This window comes from Tyto alba, unplaced genomic scaffold, assembly GCF_018691265.1.
Source record: "Tyto alba isolate M040663 unplaced genomic scaffold, T.alba_DEE_v4.0 Super-Scaffold_21, whole genome shotgun sequence".
NCBI lineage: Eukaryota > Metazoa > Chordata > Aves > Strigiformes > Tytonidae > Tyto > Tyto alba.
In genome coordinates this window covers 8,423,221-8,441,224 of record NW_024881295.1, presented here as the reverse complement: position 1 = coordinate 8,441,224, position 18,004 = coordinate 8,423,221, and the positions used below count along the sequence as shown (strand labels likewise).

At 43.7% G+C, this 18,004-nt stretch overlaps 1 protein-coding gene across 5 annotated transcripts in view; it reads right to left on the bottom strand.

Annotated features, from left to right (window-relative positions):
• The window catches only part of SCUBE1 (signal peptide, CUB domain and EGF like domain containing 1), a 216,957-nt gene extending 204,929 nt beyond the window's left edge, over positions 1–12,028 (bottom strand). For all 5 annotated transcript variants that reach the window (XM_032986333.2, XM_032986339.2, XM_032986334.2 and 2 more), the window contains exons 1-2: positions 11,924–12,028; positions 8,969–9,091 (exon numbers count right to left, since the gene is read on the bottom strand). In XM_032986333.2, the coding sequence (XP_032842224.1) occupies positions 8,969–9,091; positions 11,924–12,011 (211 nt within the window). In that variant the 5' untranslated portion in view covers positions 12,012–12,028. The remainder of the gene's footprint in view (positions 1–8,968; positions 9,092–11,923) is intronic.
• Between the last annotated feature and the right edge of the window lie 5,976 nt (positions 12,029–18,004).

The following is an 18,004-nucleotide window of genomic DNA, read 5'->3' as shown; positions in this document are numbered from 1 at the left end:
GGGGATGGGAACAGCAGGGAATGTGCTGATGGACAGATGAACTCTGAGCTGGTGGTCGTGGCCAGGAGAGAGGTGGAGAAAAAGGGAGAAAAAGGGAAAACTCTGAGAGCTGGTGGGAGCTGTTTTGACTTGAAGACAGAATTCAAAGGAAATGACCAGTAAAGGGTCCTCAGAGCTTGTAGCTACTGGCTCTCCAGTCTCAGAGGCCTTGCTGTGGTACACTGGGTCTCAGAATGCTACTGCTGTACCTGGAATAAGCCAGTGAGAGAGAGGACAAGGGAAGGAAAACTGAATAAAATAAAAAAGCAGCAGGTGAAAATACGCTAGGGGAGGACAAAAGAAAGAGAAGTTGGATTTGTAGAAGGGAAATTACAAGGTTAAGAGACAGCTGAGTGACAGAATATACAAGAGAACATAACGAAGACTGCAAGGAAAAGGGACTGCTCCAGAAGTAAAGGTGACAGGTGAGAAAACAAGGAAAACCATACAGCGTCTGGCAGATGTATAAAGAATGAAGACAAAAGAAGGACAGACTCTTACCTATTGAGCTTAGTACATTCTACTTATGCTCCTTCATTTTATGATAATTTTTCTGGCAGACTGTTTACATTGTATATCTGGAGGAAAGGATAAGTTCCTTCTAAATACCAAGTTTACATCACCACAGGAGGCCACCCTGGGTTCTGCAGCTTAGCAACTGTTGAGACTGAAATTTTTTATATATTTATAAGCTCCCAGAGTACCCATAGACCATCCAGCAGACAGCGAGCTTATCAACTATTTAGAGAAGTGTCCTTGGAAAAAAACATATTTTTTCCAAATTGAGAATTACATGTAATGCTGCTGAATAACGAGGCCATATTTCTAGCGCTATGGTATTTGTTTATGCAAAATATAGTGATATTTGTATCCAAGAAATATTTCTGGAGGGGAAAAAAAAAAAAAAAAAAAAAGTTGGAGCAAATGTTCTAAGTAAAAATGGAAGATTTCCAAACTGGACCACCGGGGGAGCCGTTGACTGAAGCAGCATTATGGGCTGCCAGAAAGTAGCTCTGAGAGGTAGGACAGGGTAGGGAGGAAAAGGGAGAGGAGGAAACAATACAGTGTGTGACACATGAGGACTGATGGCACTGTGAGCCAACTGAGGGATATTCTGGTTTTAATGGAAAAACTGCTGAACAAAGTCAGAAAAATAAAGCAATCTGAAATAAATAATTAAATAAATAAAATCAAGGCTTGACCCTGGCCTAAACAAAAGCCCTATTCAAGAAATGGAAGAAGCATGAAGGAGAAAAGAAAAAGTTATCAGAAGCTGTTAATTCACTTAGGCGGTAATAAAATTCTGGTTTACTACAGAATGTTCTCAGGAGTATTTCTTGCTTGCTACTTCTCCATCCCCCGAGAAACCCTATTCTCCTAAGCAATTCAGAAAATTGGCAAGCTGGGAATCAAGTATTAAATGGTACCAGACAATTTAAAAAAAAAAAAAAAAAAAAAAAAGCACATCTATAAAAGACCTCAGAATTGGATTCCGGGAAACACTTTTATCAGCCTTAACCGGAAAAGATGCACCAAGTTACCCAATCAAATGAGCAGGATTTACAGAGAGGGGGGAAAAAAATGACAGAGTTGCTAGCTCAAATCAAAGATTCAAAATCCCCCATATTTTGACAACATGTACTTCATTCTGGAAGCTGCTTTCAGGGAAATCAGCACAGTGGCCCACCCGGAGTAAAGCTATAATCCATGTGAATAAAACTGGGAAGGCAGATTTGACCCTGAGATAAAAATCACCACAAAATTGGGAGGTGGCAGAGTATCTCTTCCTCTGTGCTCCGATGGGCTGATGGAAGCCAACAGGACAAAGTAGTATCACAGACTTGTAGCAACAGACCTCATCACAGCCATTATGGGAGGGTGACATGAAGTTCAACACGTGACATTAATGCCATCTGTTAAGGTATTGTCACTGTACAACTAGAAAGTATGCCAGCTTCAGTACCTAATACTCACTGCAGACCTCAAGATTACTGGACAACCAGTTCAACAGTCATTAGATCAGTGTCAAAGCCTCAAGCACTAAACTGAGATCAAGCCACGAAACGATTACACAGAAAATAAACAAAATTAGAATAAGGATATGAACAAGGGATGAAACAGTATTTGGGTAAAATGTTCACATTCCATCTTCCTGCAGCTTTTCAGAACAGGCAGACAAAGGGTATAGATATCTGTGGTGTTTTCAGGGGGAAAAAACCTCAACACACCAACACAGAAAATTCTTTGTTCTCCTGACAGATATGTAGTGGGATATTATTAGTAGATATTACCAGTGGATTTGACCAAACCAAGTTCCCAGAGCACCTTCTTGCAAGCAGTAGTAGTAAGACTATGGATGTAGTGATAATATTCAGCCTGAAATGAGACAATATTTGCAAGATCCCAGAGGATGACCCTTCCCTGTGGGAATGAATTCACCTTCTATTGCAATTAGAAGACTCATCAATCAGGAAGAATCCACTTAAGCTGCATTGTTCAGTGGCATCGCTGTTACTCTGCAGAGAGACAGACAGACAGCACAAGCTTGAGCACACTAGAGTTGCGCAAGCATCAAGATGCCCAAGTTTCAGAAATTAAAGGGCACCCAGCTGTTCATTTACCCCCACATGACATCATTTATATAGATGGTCCACTTAAGAAAGACATGCTGAGAGTAGTCTGACAGGACACCATGGAGCTCTTAAAAGAAATGCGATCATTGTTCCATTTAAAAGACATCCAGAAGCCCTGCACTTACTTATTCCTGCAGACCAGAGGACGCTTCAGTGTGAGATACCAGGAGTTGGGAAATGAGAACTCTGAGATGTCCTGCGCTGTTTCCAGGTTGATTGATTCAGAGCAATCCTGTCACAATATTTGGATGCATTTTCGAAGAGCATGAGAAGAACACAGCAAATACTTGGAAGACTACAGTAAAATTAAAATCCAATGAGTGAGACTAGCTTCATAAGAAAATTAAAGATAAAACAGGTGAACAAGATTGAAATTCTGAAAAGAATATTAATTCAAGCCTGGAAAAACAATCATTCTTATTCAGATGAGAGTGATGAGGAGACAAATATTCTATATGTTTTTCCAATTGCTAAGATTTGTTTAAAATCATTTAAAAATAGATCTAACAGCTATAAGAAGGAACTTGGCCTCAAACCCACAAAATTACTGAAGATGATTATGAGTGGTTTATCTATACCATTTCTGATTCATTGTAAATGCAATGAGCTGTCACTTTAAACTTTAGTGTATTGCTGCAAACACCTTAAGTAGTTTAAATTTTGGCTTAGGGACATTATTGCACCTGCAGCATGAAGACAGAATTGCACGTGATAGATCCTAGAGTCTCAAACATTTGCCAAAGTAAGAAATTCACTATCCTGTTGTTTCCACAAAATCAGAATTCCTAATTCAGAAAAGTGCTTTTAGTTAACAGTTTACAGATGATCTGTACGGTTTCTGTTGGCAGCAACAGACTGTATCAGAGACAAAGACAACACAGAACTTCAATGGAAATAACAAAATCTAGGTATATCAATGCAAGTTATTTTTTCAGATACCATATTGAGTATTTCCATTCACTGTGCACAGACAGATGTTAGGCACTGTGGCAGAAGTTGTGTCAAGCAGCATATCAGCCCCAGATTAAGAGATGCTTTGCTAGATTGTTTGGCTGTACATTTTCCAGAAGCTTCCTTCAGCTAAACAGCCCTTAGATGAGCACTGGGGTTCAGATGACAATTAGTCTGTTTCCAAATGGATATATGCAGAATACAACCTGCTGTGGGGATGAATATACCTGTGATGAGGCAGGAATGGTTTATCTTATTTTGAGACTGTATCATGCTTAAACCCAGTGAGGTACTACCACTGGGAATAATCCAGAATAACAGCCCTCTTTGTAGCTTACCATATCCACCCACCTGTTTATCTGGAATGATTACTTCCATTAGGAAAAGGACTGCAAGTACATCAACATATGACAAATTTACATTGCTAGAACTGCACAGGCCTACTCAACTAGCAGTCAAGCAGAACTGCTGCTGACATAGCACAAATTTCCAACATGAGCAGAAACCTGAAAATCACCCTTTCAAGGCAGATTCTGCCAAGATACTTTGCCATGGTACATGTATGTTGCTCTCAACAAGAGGTCCATCAACAACATTATGAAGCCTCAGAGCAGAAATTAAGAAAAAAGTACAACTGAAAGCTGTGAGCATTTCTCTTCTGTAGAAAGAGTTCAAGAAACAAAGACAACTGTATGAGACTAATTATTGAAAGAACTGAAGAATAGTTATGCAAATACTATGAAAGACAGTAGAAAAAGCACACCAAGAGAGAAATCTTACTCAATATGGGAAAGTTCAGAGCAGAGTTTTGCAACCCAGAAGGAACAGGTCCCAGCGAACGTGTCTTAAGGAAAAATCACATCCACTCAGTCACATCCTCTACATACTGTAGAGAACAAGCCCTACATGTAAGGCATTATCCAAAAGAAAGTGAAACTCCAGCTAGAGCAACTCACTGAAATCAGTCACACTGGGGATAAACAGTAGGATGAGGGAAAAAAATGTTTAAAATAAACACACTAATTGAATAGAAAATGGGCACAGATAAACATCAACCAGAAATCATACAGAGTATTTTAACCACTAAGGGCATGAGGGTTTGGAACAGCCTGAGAAGTATCATGGGCAAAAAACCCCACAACCTGGGTTTGAGAGCTAAACCCCTTCACAAACTGTTCAGTGACAGAGCATCCTACAAGAGCAAACACGCAACAGTGGCATGGGGAACAAAGGAGGCCCCATAAAGGCCTAGGGAACCTCAGGACTTGGAATCCTTTTGAACTCTGGAATTCCCATTGCTTTGACACAATTTTCCATCTAACAATTTTATTGAGATAGCAACCTGTAGGGAGACCAAAAGTCAATGTAGAGAAGGTAAGGACAAAGACCTAGGGAACATGAAACAGCATGCTTGCAGCTGAATGCAGGCCATGGCATTTGGGATTCTGACTGAAATTGCAACAGGGAATATTTCCTAGATAACAGTAAGTCTGCAAGGGCAACTGAATCTGTTATCAATTAATAGATTTTGTGTATTGAATAGAAATAACAACTGAAAGCAAATATTTTTTTAAAGATTACCTGGGTTAGACACATTATTCTGTCCTATGAAAATGCCAGCTAGAGAATTTGTGGTCAAAGGACACTGATATAATGTGATATGAGTAAATACCAAGGCAATGCTGACCATATGGCTTGACAAAGCATAGTACACAATTGGTTGGAAAAAAAAGAAAGGTAAACTGAAATCTATAGAGGGAAGCAGGAGACAGGACATGGGAAGAACATGCAACTCTTCTGTTTGGAGAAACAACTTTGCTCTGTAGAAAGAAATAGGTCAGCTGGTTCAGTTAATAAGGCTACCCAGAAAAAAAAAAAAAATAAAAGAAGAAAGGTAAGGTAGATCTGCAAACTGAGAAGCCATCCCCAATCCTCAAACTCAGGAGAAACCCAGTTCAAAAGACTTTTGGGGAGAAAAAAAAAATCAAAGTTCAGAAACAAAATCCCTGCTAAAAGTATTTAACAGACTATCAAGAAAATGTTTCATTTCGGTATAATTGCTGCTAGAGCTCTACACGTCCTTAAAGGAACGTTTCTGTCTTTTATATTTCTCCCCACCCTTTAGGTCAGAGCAGCAAAATATGCACAAAGTCCTGCACAAGTAGGTGGGCTCTAACATCTCTTGCATTAGCCTAAAGATCCCATTTTTTTAAACCATTAATTTTCTTTGAATAAAAAACTATAAATACACAAGAGTACACAAAATAGATATTAATATACTAGATATATTTGTACAACTATGTGCTCCATTGCTTTTATAACACTTCATAATCATAGAAATCGTGTTTGTTCCTATACTCTTTCCCTTCCTCTAAAAATGGATTTTAAGTGACCGAAAGCAATGTTTAAGACTGATGTTTAAAATACATTAACATGCACACCTTTCTAAATTAATTGTAATGACTTAGTATAACCTAAACTGGCAGCTCACTAAAATTTATTAGAATAAATTTGACCATACAGTATAATTTCTTTATGCCTACTGCACTATTGAAATTCTGCTTGTTTAGTAAAATATGGCTGTATATGAGAGCCTGCACTATAAGGGAGTTAGTTATGTTACACTGAATGTTCTTTAGGCATGAAGCAATACAGGTGGTTTGCTACAAACTTAGTTAAAGAGGCACATTATCTGTAGAAAAGACATCCTTTCTTCATAGGTAACTAGTTTCAGTGATCAAAAGGCTTATTTAGAAAAGCTTAAAGACCCAGAATTGTTTAGTGACCCAGCTTTGGTTTCGGCACAGCAAAAACTGTTAGGTGTATTTAATCTTTGTTATTACAAGCACAGTCACTTTTATCTTAAAAGATAATTTTTAAAGGCTAATTACAGGTGTTTTCTTCTGACAAAATATTAAATGCCAAACAATACTGCTAGTCTGTTTATTTCTGTAGGTTTTGAATACTTGACCTCGGGATGCAAAATAAACCCACTCTATGTGAACAGCAGACCTGAGATAGATGTTAGGTCTGCAGCTGACTTGTATGACCCTTCCTTCACCTCTCTACTTTTGAGTTGACTCACTTATTAAAAGGATGTAATATCTGCCTGCCACTCACCCTACACAACTTTAGTAACAAAGTTTCAAAGTACTTCCGGATCAGATGAAGAGGTACTATATAAGTAATGTAAAATAAGCTCCAGACAGGAAGCATCCAGAAATATTTCAAGCTTTCTGCTTATCACAAATTTGTATATTAATTACAAACTTAAGATACACAGCTGACCCAAAATCTTTAGAACCGTTACTGTACCATTGTAAAAAAAAAAAAAAAAAAGAAAAAAAAAAAAGAAAAAAAAGCTATATCTCATGCATAGTAACATACCTGGTTTAGACACCTTCCATTCATCCACCTGACTAGCGCTGAACAATTAACATCCATGCAGAATGTGTTGCAGTCTGCCTCAGCTTTACTTATCAAGCTTGTCAGACACTAAATTCCATCAGATATAAGAGTCTGACATCAGCCACAGAAATTCCATGATTCTGTATATCATTCCACAGAAAAATCTGATTTTTTACTACTTACTGGGCTTTCTTTTTTACTGAGTCGAGGTAAGTCAGGCAAACAGAAATATGTGTACTAAATAAGCATGAGTATCAGCCAGATCTACCATTAAACAGAGCTCAACAGCTAAAATAGGAGTAGTTAAAGCTTAAGGAAACTTTTGATGTGAAAAACCCAATACAAGAAGAAGTACCAATTCTGAAAATGCTGTAACCTCCACAGCTGTGGCCTTGAGCACATTTCCTCTGCACAGAGCTCTTTCCCTGGAAGGGATGAACAGAAGAAGAAGTGGTGCTGAGTGATTATTCTGTTTGTAAGAAAGAAAATATGGCTTCCAAATGAACAGCAGCTCAGAGACACTAGAGCACCAAGAGGTGGACATTAGGAATTTGTCTCTGTCAATTTAAGCCCAAGACAGAAAATATGACAACCACAAAAATGCTTTATGAGGGCACTTGAACAAACACTTTGGAAGTCCATGGAGAATAATATATGGTTTCAAATTTTTGTAGACTTCAGCAAAGTAATTTCTAGGTCTTTAATCTTTTTAATGGACTGGCCATATATGTTTTGAAAAAGTTTCAGTCTGCCATAGAAAGAGAGAGAATTGGAAGGAGAATTTTTATAGCTGCTAAGCATCTACAAGTAGGAAAAAAAAAATCTTGCATCTTTTATTTGTAAGGCGTTCTGCTGTGATTATAATATTCGTTCTTTTCACAAGAGAATGATCTCTCTGCTGAGGTTTAATAGACAAGATGGAGTTCATAAAATCTGAAATATGAGTATACACAGTGCCTAATAAAACATGCTAGGTCTTTTTCAATTACAAGGATTGATGTAAGGACACAGAGAAGTAAAACAACTTTTAAAACTCTGTGTAAACGCAATAACCTGAAACAGTTCCTTTTAAAATACCGTTCCACAGACTCAAAAATACGCGATCATGACACACGCACAGAGCGTCAAAGAGAGGCAAGCTCCAGTACCCTGCTCGAGCTGATACAGAAAAACACCTACTGCAACTGGCCCGGGGAGAATGAGGCTCTCGCTGGGTGAGAAGAATGACGATAAATCGCACGTTAGCCAGGCGGAAGGCGCAAAGCTTCCCTCGGCCTCGGGAGGACCCGAGGAGAGCGACCGGGCCGGGCCGGGCCGGGCCGGGAGGCCGGAGGCCGCAGGAGGGAGGGAAGGACGGAGCGGAGGGCGGGCGGGAGGCGGCCCCGGCGCCCCGCCGGCCGGCCCGGCAGCGGGGGAAAGCACGAGAAAGCACGAGGCCCCCCCGGGCCAGGCCCGCCCGCCGACCCGCTGTGCCCCGGGAGGCAGCGGGGCCCGGCCCGGCCCGGCCCGGCGGCCGCGCCCCGGCGGGGAGGGGCGGGGCGGGGCGGGCCCACGTGCTCGGCGCGGCGCTTCGAGCCCCCGGCGTTAGCGGGGCCAGCCCTGCCCGGGGCGAGCTGCTGCTAACCCGGGAGTCGCCTCCGTGGGGAGCACGCACACGCACACACACGCCGCCCCTTTGGTGCTTGAGGTTTTTGTTTGTTGTTTTTTTAATTTGTTATTTTTAAAAGTAGGATGGCGGACACGATGTTTGTGATGCCGGGCAATTAGGAAAAGCAGCAGGGGGACGCTTGCCAATAACCACCGAGATTTGAGGTTAAGCAGCTGTAAATCTGCATTAATCGTTTCAGGAATTCAGCTATTTACAAAAGCTTTTAAAGAGCAAACAAATAAGAGAAGGGAGGGGAGGCGAGATAGGAGAGGAGCCGAGCTGTCCTTACCTTCACATTGTTTTCCTTCGCCTTTATAGCCTGGCTTGCAGATGCATTTGTAGGATTTTGGTGTGTTCTGGCAAATTGCATCGATGTGACAGTCATCCGTAGCTTCTGCGCACTCGTCAACATCTGGAAGCACAGAAGGAACCCCAAGGGGACAGATAAGAAGGGGTACCTGAGACACAGGAAACCGGCACCCATAGATTGAAGAAGCTCCCCTTGAAGAAGCTGTTCACTTGCCTGCCTCCCTAGTGTCATCGTGGAAATGGAAACATCTAAGGTTAAATAACTCAACAAACCAACCTGCTGTCCTCCTCAAGTCATTTCGAAGCACGGCTCCACCAAGCTTGAGTGACTCGGTCCCACGTTTCTGCATTAGGCAATCATTAGACATACTAACAATTAGCATCTGGTAGTGGTATAGGTCTGGTACTGGAGACCCACATCTTGGTAAAACAAGAGAGCGCTTAAATGAGCGTTTTGAGGAGAAAAAAAAAAAAAAAAAGCCCATTTGCATGTTCTAGAAAAGAGATCATCTTAATTTAGAAAGAGAGACCCTAGTTTAAATAAACTATGCTGGCGGGAGAATGAGAAAAAGAAATATTTGAACAGCAAAACCACATTAATCCTTTTTATTAAGAGGCAAAAAAATAAATAAATGGAAGACCATATGAAACTTGGTTAAGTTAGCGTGGAGAAAAGCAACCTGCAACAAAATCATCTGCATCGACTAAAACCCATTTAGAAGGAAAAAGTGCCAGCAGTGTTCCCGGCCCCTGCTCGGACGGGTGCCTTGCTGGCGAGCCGAACTCTGAAAGGGGGGACCCAGACCGCTTTTCTTGTTTTCAGGGTAGGAAGCTTTTACAAACATTTCAGTGACGGGCATTCGTTTTCTCCCCCGGGTTTAAAGAGGATGGGGGAGGGAGGAGGATGAGAGAGAGTCGAGATTTGGTAGTCGTGGGAATGTTAATGAAGTGAACATAGAAAGGAGGGGAAAAAAAAAAAAAAAAAAAAGCTCCGACCTATTCAGGGATGGGGTGTGCTATTAACATGGGAACACTCCAAGCCGTGCCCAACCTGCCCTGCCCCCCACGCTCCCCACGGCCGGTCCCCGGCCGCCCCGTCTCCCGCGAGGGGCAGCGGCCGCCGTCCTGTCAGCAACCCACCTCACGCGGGTTTCCTCGCCACGGCGTGGCAAAGCCGGCTGCGGGGCTGCCCGGAGGGGAAAGGCGGGTGGGCTGGCAGGGGAGCGCACTGCCCGCGGGGGGGGGGACGCGACACGACACGGGTAACAACTGGGAGAGCTGGACGGAGCACAGCCCCCCCTTCATTTTTAGGAAGCAGCGAGAAGGGTGCTGAGGAGGGAGGGGGGGCAGCCAGCGAGAGACATGTGCAGTTGGTTTCATGCCAATTAGATTAACAGATCCTCAGAAAAGGTGCACCAAAGTGAAAACAGTTTTATTGTTAGCTTGAAATCCTAACGCTAATTGTTTCAGAAGTGCTCACTCAGCCATCTCCAGTGATAACGCACGGAGCCTTCAAAGTCACCGGGGACAGGAGGGGGCTATTTCGAGAGGGGAGAATAATCAGATATTGTGGCATGGCACACAGCAGAGAACTTCTCCGGGAGGCGCAGACCGGGACTGCCCCGTGGGGCACCTCAGGGATCCCAGCAAGAGAATTGCCTGGGCTCTGTATTGCTGTTGTGGGGTTTTTTTTTTGTTTGTTTGTTGTTTGTTTTTTTGTTTTTTGTTTTTTGTTTTTTTTTTTTTTTTTTTAAAAAAAAAAAAGAGGGGAACAGAACAGAGAGCGTTTTATTTTCTGGAGAGACACAGGGCTGCTGTAATCTGTTTCCTTCTTTCTTGTCCATTCGTTTATTTTAACCGCGGAGCCGGTTCAGATCTAGCTATGATTTACGTGAATTAGCTTAGGGGGTCCGAGGGTGTTGCCCAGATCAGACACAGATCCAGTCAAGCACAAAAAGAAGTTTGTTTTTTCCTTTTTTTTTTTTTTCCTTTTTCCCTTTTTTTTTCTTTTTCTTTTTCTTTTTTTTTTTTTTTTTTTTAAATGCTTTGGTTCATACTTTTGACTCATTAAACCAGCACCCATCTCCCATCAAGATCAGCAAAAGTGACAGCTGGACTCTTTATAATGCCGTCAAAAATTCAAACTGCACTGAGCCAAGGGGGACATTTCACAGCAACCAGAGGATGCCTGGGAGTCAGGCGTGAATGCCAATGAGTCAAATGAAAGGGCAAAACCAAATATGAGCCCCTGCTCTGCTCCACATCTCACATTGCATTTCTTGGACTTTAAGAACTTCTATGCTGACTTCGTTCATTTAAATTCTGGTATATGCGGACAAGGGATTTTTGCGCTGCCCCCCCCCCCCCCCTTTACCTTAAAGGATTTATTCTAGCACTACTCCAGAGACTGCATACACATCTTTAAGAAATTACTTTGGGCTTACAACATTCCTAGGCAGATGGGGTTTGGGATTTTCTTCTTTTTTTTTTTTTTTTTTTTTTTTGAACACCGAAGAAAAGACTTAATATAATTACTGCTATTAAACAGATACGAGCGCGGCTGTTAAGAAACACCAGGTCTTTGGGTTAATGCGTAGACAGGGAAAACCTGTGAAGGCAGAACAGCCAACGCTTCCCCTGCGGAGTCTCTAGGGTTCAGCACAGATTTATCTCGTAGGCACTTAAGGAAAGTAACTTTTTCTTCCCCGTCTCTCCCTCCAGACGTCCCTTGGCTCCGGCAGTGTCAAACACGCGAGAAAACGCCTCCCCGCCGCAACTTCCAACACCCCCGACAACTAGGACCCGCGAGAAGTGACCTCCCCCTCAACACCTTACACCGGGGAGAGGCGAGCGGACAAGCACGGTCCCCCCGGGGCCACGGCTCCGCGCCGCCCGAGCCCGGGGAAGGCGGCACGGCGGCGGAGCCCCCTCTTACCTGCGCCCCCGCTGCCTCCCGCCAACCTGCCGGCCCAGGCGAGAGCGAAAAGCAAACAGCAGCGCCGCGAAAAGCAAACAGTGCCCATGATAATGATGCGATCCCCCGGTGCCTGTCTGCGATAAGGGACGCGCTCGGGGCCGGCCGCGCGGAGCCGCCGGCGCTGACGCCCTGACAGCGCCCCGCTGATTCGCCGGGGCTCCCGCGGCGGGGGCGGTGCCGGCCGCCGGGGCGGGGCGGGCCGGGCCGCCCCCATCGCCCCGCCGCCCCCGGGACTGCCCCTGAGCCCCGCCGCCGCCGCCGCCGGGGGTGGGGGTGGTCGGCGGGGCGGTTGAACTTCCCCCCCCCCCCCACACACACACACACTCCCCGGCCCGAGAGGCGTGCGTTAGTTAGGCGGGCGGCCCCCGCTAGCTACCTCTCACGTCTCCCAGCAGGTAGGCAGCCCGCCGAGCGCCGTTACCGTCCGTGGGCGTCCCCCGCTGCGCGAGCTTTGTTCCCCTCAGGGGCCGAGCCGCGCGGGCGGACCGTTAGCGCCTCCCCCCCACCCCGGGCAGGGCGACCCCCCGCGGCCGGGGGCGGCTCTGGCGGGCGCAGCCCCGCGCAGGGCGCTGCGGGGAAATGGCTCCCCCCGGGCTGTGCAGGGAGGCCGGCGAACCCGGCGGCCCATCTCCTTGACAACCGCTGAGAGGGACTTTTTTTTTTTTTTTTTTTTCCCACCCCCTTCCTGGGCTCAGACTAAAAGAAAACTTTTTTTTTTTTTTTTTTTTTTTTGTATTGTGTGTCCCGTCCGTCCGTGGCCGCCCCCCCGCGCCACACGCCTAGCGCCGCCGTTCCCACTTGCCTCGGGTCATGGCCAGCCGCAGGATTTCTCCAGCGCTTTCGGGGGCTTCGCTGCCCCTCTCCGGCCCCCCCGCCCCGGAGCCACGCTCCTCCGAGCCCCGCTGGCAACCCACGCGAGGCAACCGCGGCTCCGCAGGTGACCCCTGCGGCCCCGGCCTGGCTCTCCCCAAAATGATCAGCGGTGCTGTAACTGCCCCTGCTGCAGATGTGTGTTTACGAGTGTCATTGTCACCACCACCACTGTGAAGGAGAGAATCCTTCGGTTTTAGACCCAAACATGAGAAATTTGCCCCCTCGGAGGCAAACTTCTGTGACCCCCAAGTCTCCCAGCTGATTGTTTTTAAAGGACTGAAATAGCTTGCAGACATCCCTTGTTATGACTTCGCACTCCTATTCTCTTTACACTTTCTTTCGTAGACATCCTTCCCCCAAAAAGCTTTGCTACTTTAGTTTTTTTATTTCCTAATTCCCCGGTGAGGCTGTTGTGTGTGACATCCACTTGTTACCTGGATAATAAATGCATACTGCCATAGCCTTAGACACCTCTTTTTGTCAAGTTTCTCCCAAATGTATGCATGTTTCAGTACAATGTGCTTACTCAGAGAGTAGCACTATTAAGTATCATTAAGCCTGAAGAGATGGGAAGGAAATGTAAGAAAAGTTGCTTAGCCCAGCCGCTTGGTTAGTAGAAGTACACGCCACTATCCTTTTACTTCGTAAAATTAAGTAGTGCATGGTGCAAAAGCTGCTTGCTTTCTGAATGTGTACACCTCTGCTTTGGGCATTCCCATCCTTAATCCTTTAGGGGTGAGCCAGGGCTACTATTATTTTAATACGAGTCCCTCATTTTTGTGTGACCACGCTGAGGTGCAGTTGTGAATTCCATGCTCGAATCTCCCCCTGGATACACTGAGCGTTTCTTCCATGTAGGTCCCCAGAGGGAATACCTGGTACCTTAGAGCTCCACCTAGTGAGCTTTGTGGCATGCTGTAGCAGGGCATCAGAGCACAGCATCTGCTGCAGCAGGGCAAACATCTCACCAATCATGTCCGCTGGTAGGGTGATCTGCACCTTGTTCGCACCACACACCGATCTTTCTGGAAAGGCCCTTATTTTCAAGACCTTTCTGAGTTTTGTCCTAGGTGAGAAATAAGGCTAAGCCTTCTTAGTAATTTTTTAAACAGTATTTCATAATTGGCCTTGTCATTCCATCGCATGAAATCATGCTACAATTTATCATGGGATAAATTATCCAGAAAGTTTATTTTCCATGAAGGAATTCACCAGAAATGTCTAAAAATTAACCATCCCAACTTTTAATAAGTCAAAATGTAATAAAAAAGGTTTGCTAAAGCAATGAAATACTCCAATTGCCTTGGTGACTTGCTCTCTAATGTGTATTATAACTGTCATGTTAACTGTACCTGTTAAGCTTCTCTCACAGAAATCACTGCACTTCTGCCTTTTATCTTCCCCGCCTGTATGCATTTATAATACGTACAGTACTAGCACTACCTGTATGGCACCTTGATCCAAATATCACACTATCTATATATGTCCTTGTATACTCCAAAGGTAGCATAGAGTTGAAAGCTAAAGATCCTTCATATCAGGTGTCCATCTTCCAGCAAGCTTGCCTTTTTTTTTTTTTAACCAAGATCCCGACTGACAGAATGTATGAGGAAATACAACGGTACAGTGTTTATCAAAAGAGGGCCTGAATCTTAAGTCAGGATGATCACATACAATAGGAATATGATCTACAGTGCCAGGCTGCATATTTCCAGAAGGGTCTTTACAGCAGTTTTCTTTGCTAAAGGCCACATCTTAGAAAAGGGATCCTTGTGGACTTTCACCTTTCTGACTTGTAATTATGCTTCTTTATGTGCTTGCTTATCATCATCTAACATCATCCCTATGTCAATTGCACAGATGCTTCCATGAAAAATTTAATATTAGAAGTAATGACCAAGCAGCTTCTGGAAACTAAGAGCCAGATTCATGACCATAAATCTGCTCTGTGTAACTGCAGTAAGCACGAGCTGCCTGAATTGAAGGCGGCGGGGGCCTAGCCTGGGAACCACCGCCGTTGTTTGAGCCCTCTGCCACTGGACTTGAGCTCTGCCTGAAAACCTTTGGGCAGCCTGCAGTGACAGCTTGCATGGGCTTCTAATGTTCTTCCATACCAATGTCTTCAAAGCTTTTGGGGACTATCCCAATAGAATAATAAAAGAGAGATGTTTTATTAGGACCAGTCTCTTTACAGAGTAGAAGGACCATGAACACCTCCATACTGGAAAGGCCAAGGACATAAATAGAAGTGTGGCCGCAGGACATCAGCCTTGCTGTCAGACTACCTTCTCTCACAGACATGCACCATTCCAAAAATACTTTGAGAAGACAGAACAGCATCTGCAGGATTATTTGATTTCCCAGTTTGCTATTTATGAACACCTGTGTATTGAGGCCAGTGCTGCCTCTGAAGACAAGAGAAGCTATAGACAGGGCTAGGAATCACAGCAGTCACAGGACGGGCTGTGCAAATCTGAGTGAATTCCTGTACCTCTGTGTTTGTTTCCTCTTTCTGTCCATCTTGCCCATTTACAGGGCAAGCCCATTGTATTGCGGCCTATCACTATTAATACAGCACATTACAAAATAGCATACTAAACTTATTTTGTCTGTCTGCCCAGTTAGGGCTTTCATGACACCAGTGAGACATATAAACTCTGATAGGAGAATCTTTTTATTTAACTTCAGTTCTCTTTTCCTGAAGTGTAGTATGAGGGATTGAGTGAAACCTGGGTCTCACGGATACAGGGCAAGGAGGCCATGTGCCAGAACCTGTGCAGGGAGCACCTATGCTTCAAACCCTGAACCATGCATCTCCAAACTTTATTTATATCTTTTCAATTAGGAAGAAAGGAACAATGTAAAACCAGCTCTTCAAAGCAATATTGACTATTTTGCATTTCTACACGGACTTAGGGGAAGATTTTGTAACTAGAGGCAATGGACATGCATAGCACCACATGCTCAATGCTATGTTACTTCTTTCCAGGAAAAGACAGCATCTAAGTTTCCTAGAAGTAGCAGCATGCAGCTTAAGTATTTCAATATTTTGTCCTTGTGCTTGGGAGAAAAAAAGTACACCATAATCCAGAACGAAAGTTTTGTACAAGAAAATTTGGTGTTTGAGAAGAGGAGAATATTTTTTCTTTTCCCTTGGAGGGTGTGGGGAATTACATAGCAGCTGCTCTTATAGTTAAAAGGGCATATTTATTCCATAGCTTTGGTGAGATTACAATCAATTTTATCTCACTCTCTCATCAGTGTGACAGTGTTTGAAACCTTGGGGAAATAGTGGTAAATTTGGATATTCTGGCCAAAAAAAATGTGTCAGTGCCAGACTTTGAAGAGATACATCAACCCATGCTTGAGGAGAGCTAATCTGCTATATCTACTGTGATGTTATCTTCCTCCAAAACATGCCACCTGCTTCAACCCACTGACTCTCCCCTCTTTCATTGCCAGGGTGCCAAGAAAGATTAAAACTCAAAAACATTTCCTTAAAAACCTGTAAATCTTTTAACACGGTGGATTGTGCTATACCTCACTGAGTATTGCGTATCTGCAAATTCATAAACTGGTTTCCCCTTAACTGTCTTATTGACAGTTTTCCATTCAGAAAAGTGCTTTAGCAGCTAGAGAGAAGAGGGGGAAAAGTTACTAGAAAGAGTAATGGAGATTTTTTTTTTTTTTTCTTCTTGCTTGGATTATAACCACCGAGGGCAAGATGATACTATTAATGAAGAGCTGGAACATACCATCAAGTAGAGTAGATCCTCCAGCGCTGGCACTCACTCCATCCTGGTAAAAGTCATGTTTTGCCAAGATGAAAGATACATCTCAGACAGGTGAATGAGGACTTGATACATAAAGAGCTGAGTAAAACTTCATGACCTGCATTATAGAGGAGATTCGTTACAGTAGTCTCCTTTAAAATGAATGAGGGACACCTATAAAATCTGCAAGAGAAATTGCACAGAACAAGGTTGTATGTACTACCTGTTATGAGATTTTACCATAGCAGGTAGAAGAAGAGGAGAAGGACCTGTGGAAACATGAAGCTGAAAAGGATACCTTTCTTAAAGTCCTGTTTGTTAACTCTGTTGCCAAAATACTTTTAGAGGTGGTGATGTGTCTTTGTGTTCACGAGATGGACAGCAGCATTCTGAAATGATTTGGTTTTAGGAAGTGTAGGCATAAGGGAGCCAGAAGGGAAATATCAAGGCAAAAAAAAAAAAAAAAAACCAAAAAACCAAAACAAAACCCCAAAACACCAACAACAAAAAAAACCCAAACAAACCCAAAACAAAACCCAAAAAACCCCCAGAAAAGGAAGACAGGAAGACTAGGGAAACCATAGCTGAGTGTTCAGATTTCTGTGGCTGTAGATGTTATAAAAAGAATGGATGGTGAGGGCACATTCCCATTTAAACAAAAACCATACCATCTGGTGGAAGCTAAGCCACAGCACATTTACCTGGACTTCACAGAAGGATGTAGGAGGTGTTAATATTCCAGCATTGAACCCTATCCTGACTACAAAGGGGATGAAATGAGCAGGATCCCATTACTCTTTCTGCATCCACTAACTTTAGACCAGAGTAGGATCAGAATTTTAACTCAGTGACTCCTCCACAGGAGCCTTCAAAACGGTGACTTTATGCTAGTACAAGTTCTGGCTCCTGATATGGTACAGATTACTTACCATTGGATTCTTATCATTGGCAGCTCAGTTACTCTCAAAATGAATTTCACTGATTATTGTGATTGCAAAGAAATATATTGTATTGCTGCTGTTTTAACATGCAATCCTCTTGACCGCCCAGGTTTTGACAGTCTGAAAAGGTCAAGTAACTCAGAGGAAAGTACCATCTTGGGTATTTTAGGCTTATGCCAGTCATTTTTAATCTTAAATCCTGGGTAGTCGTTAACTGCTCTAACTGCACAGGACAGCAACAAGAATTCTAGTAACCCAACAGATGAGAAAGCTTTTGGGTTTTAGGAGACATTTTATGATCAGTCTTTTTAAAGTGAACTTGTCCTTCAAAAATGGCTACAGTTGGCTCCGATTTCTTCTTCAAAGCCCTGATTAGGGCACTCAAGCAGAAGTACTTTCCATTGTTCCCTTTCTTACTGTTATCCAGATCTGCAGTCAGCTATCTGTGCGCT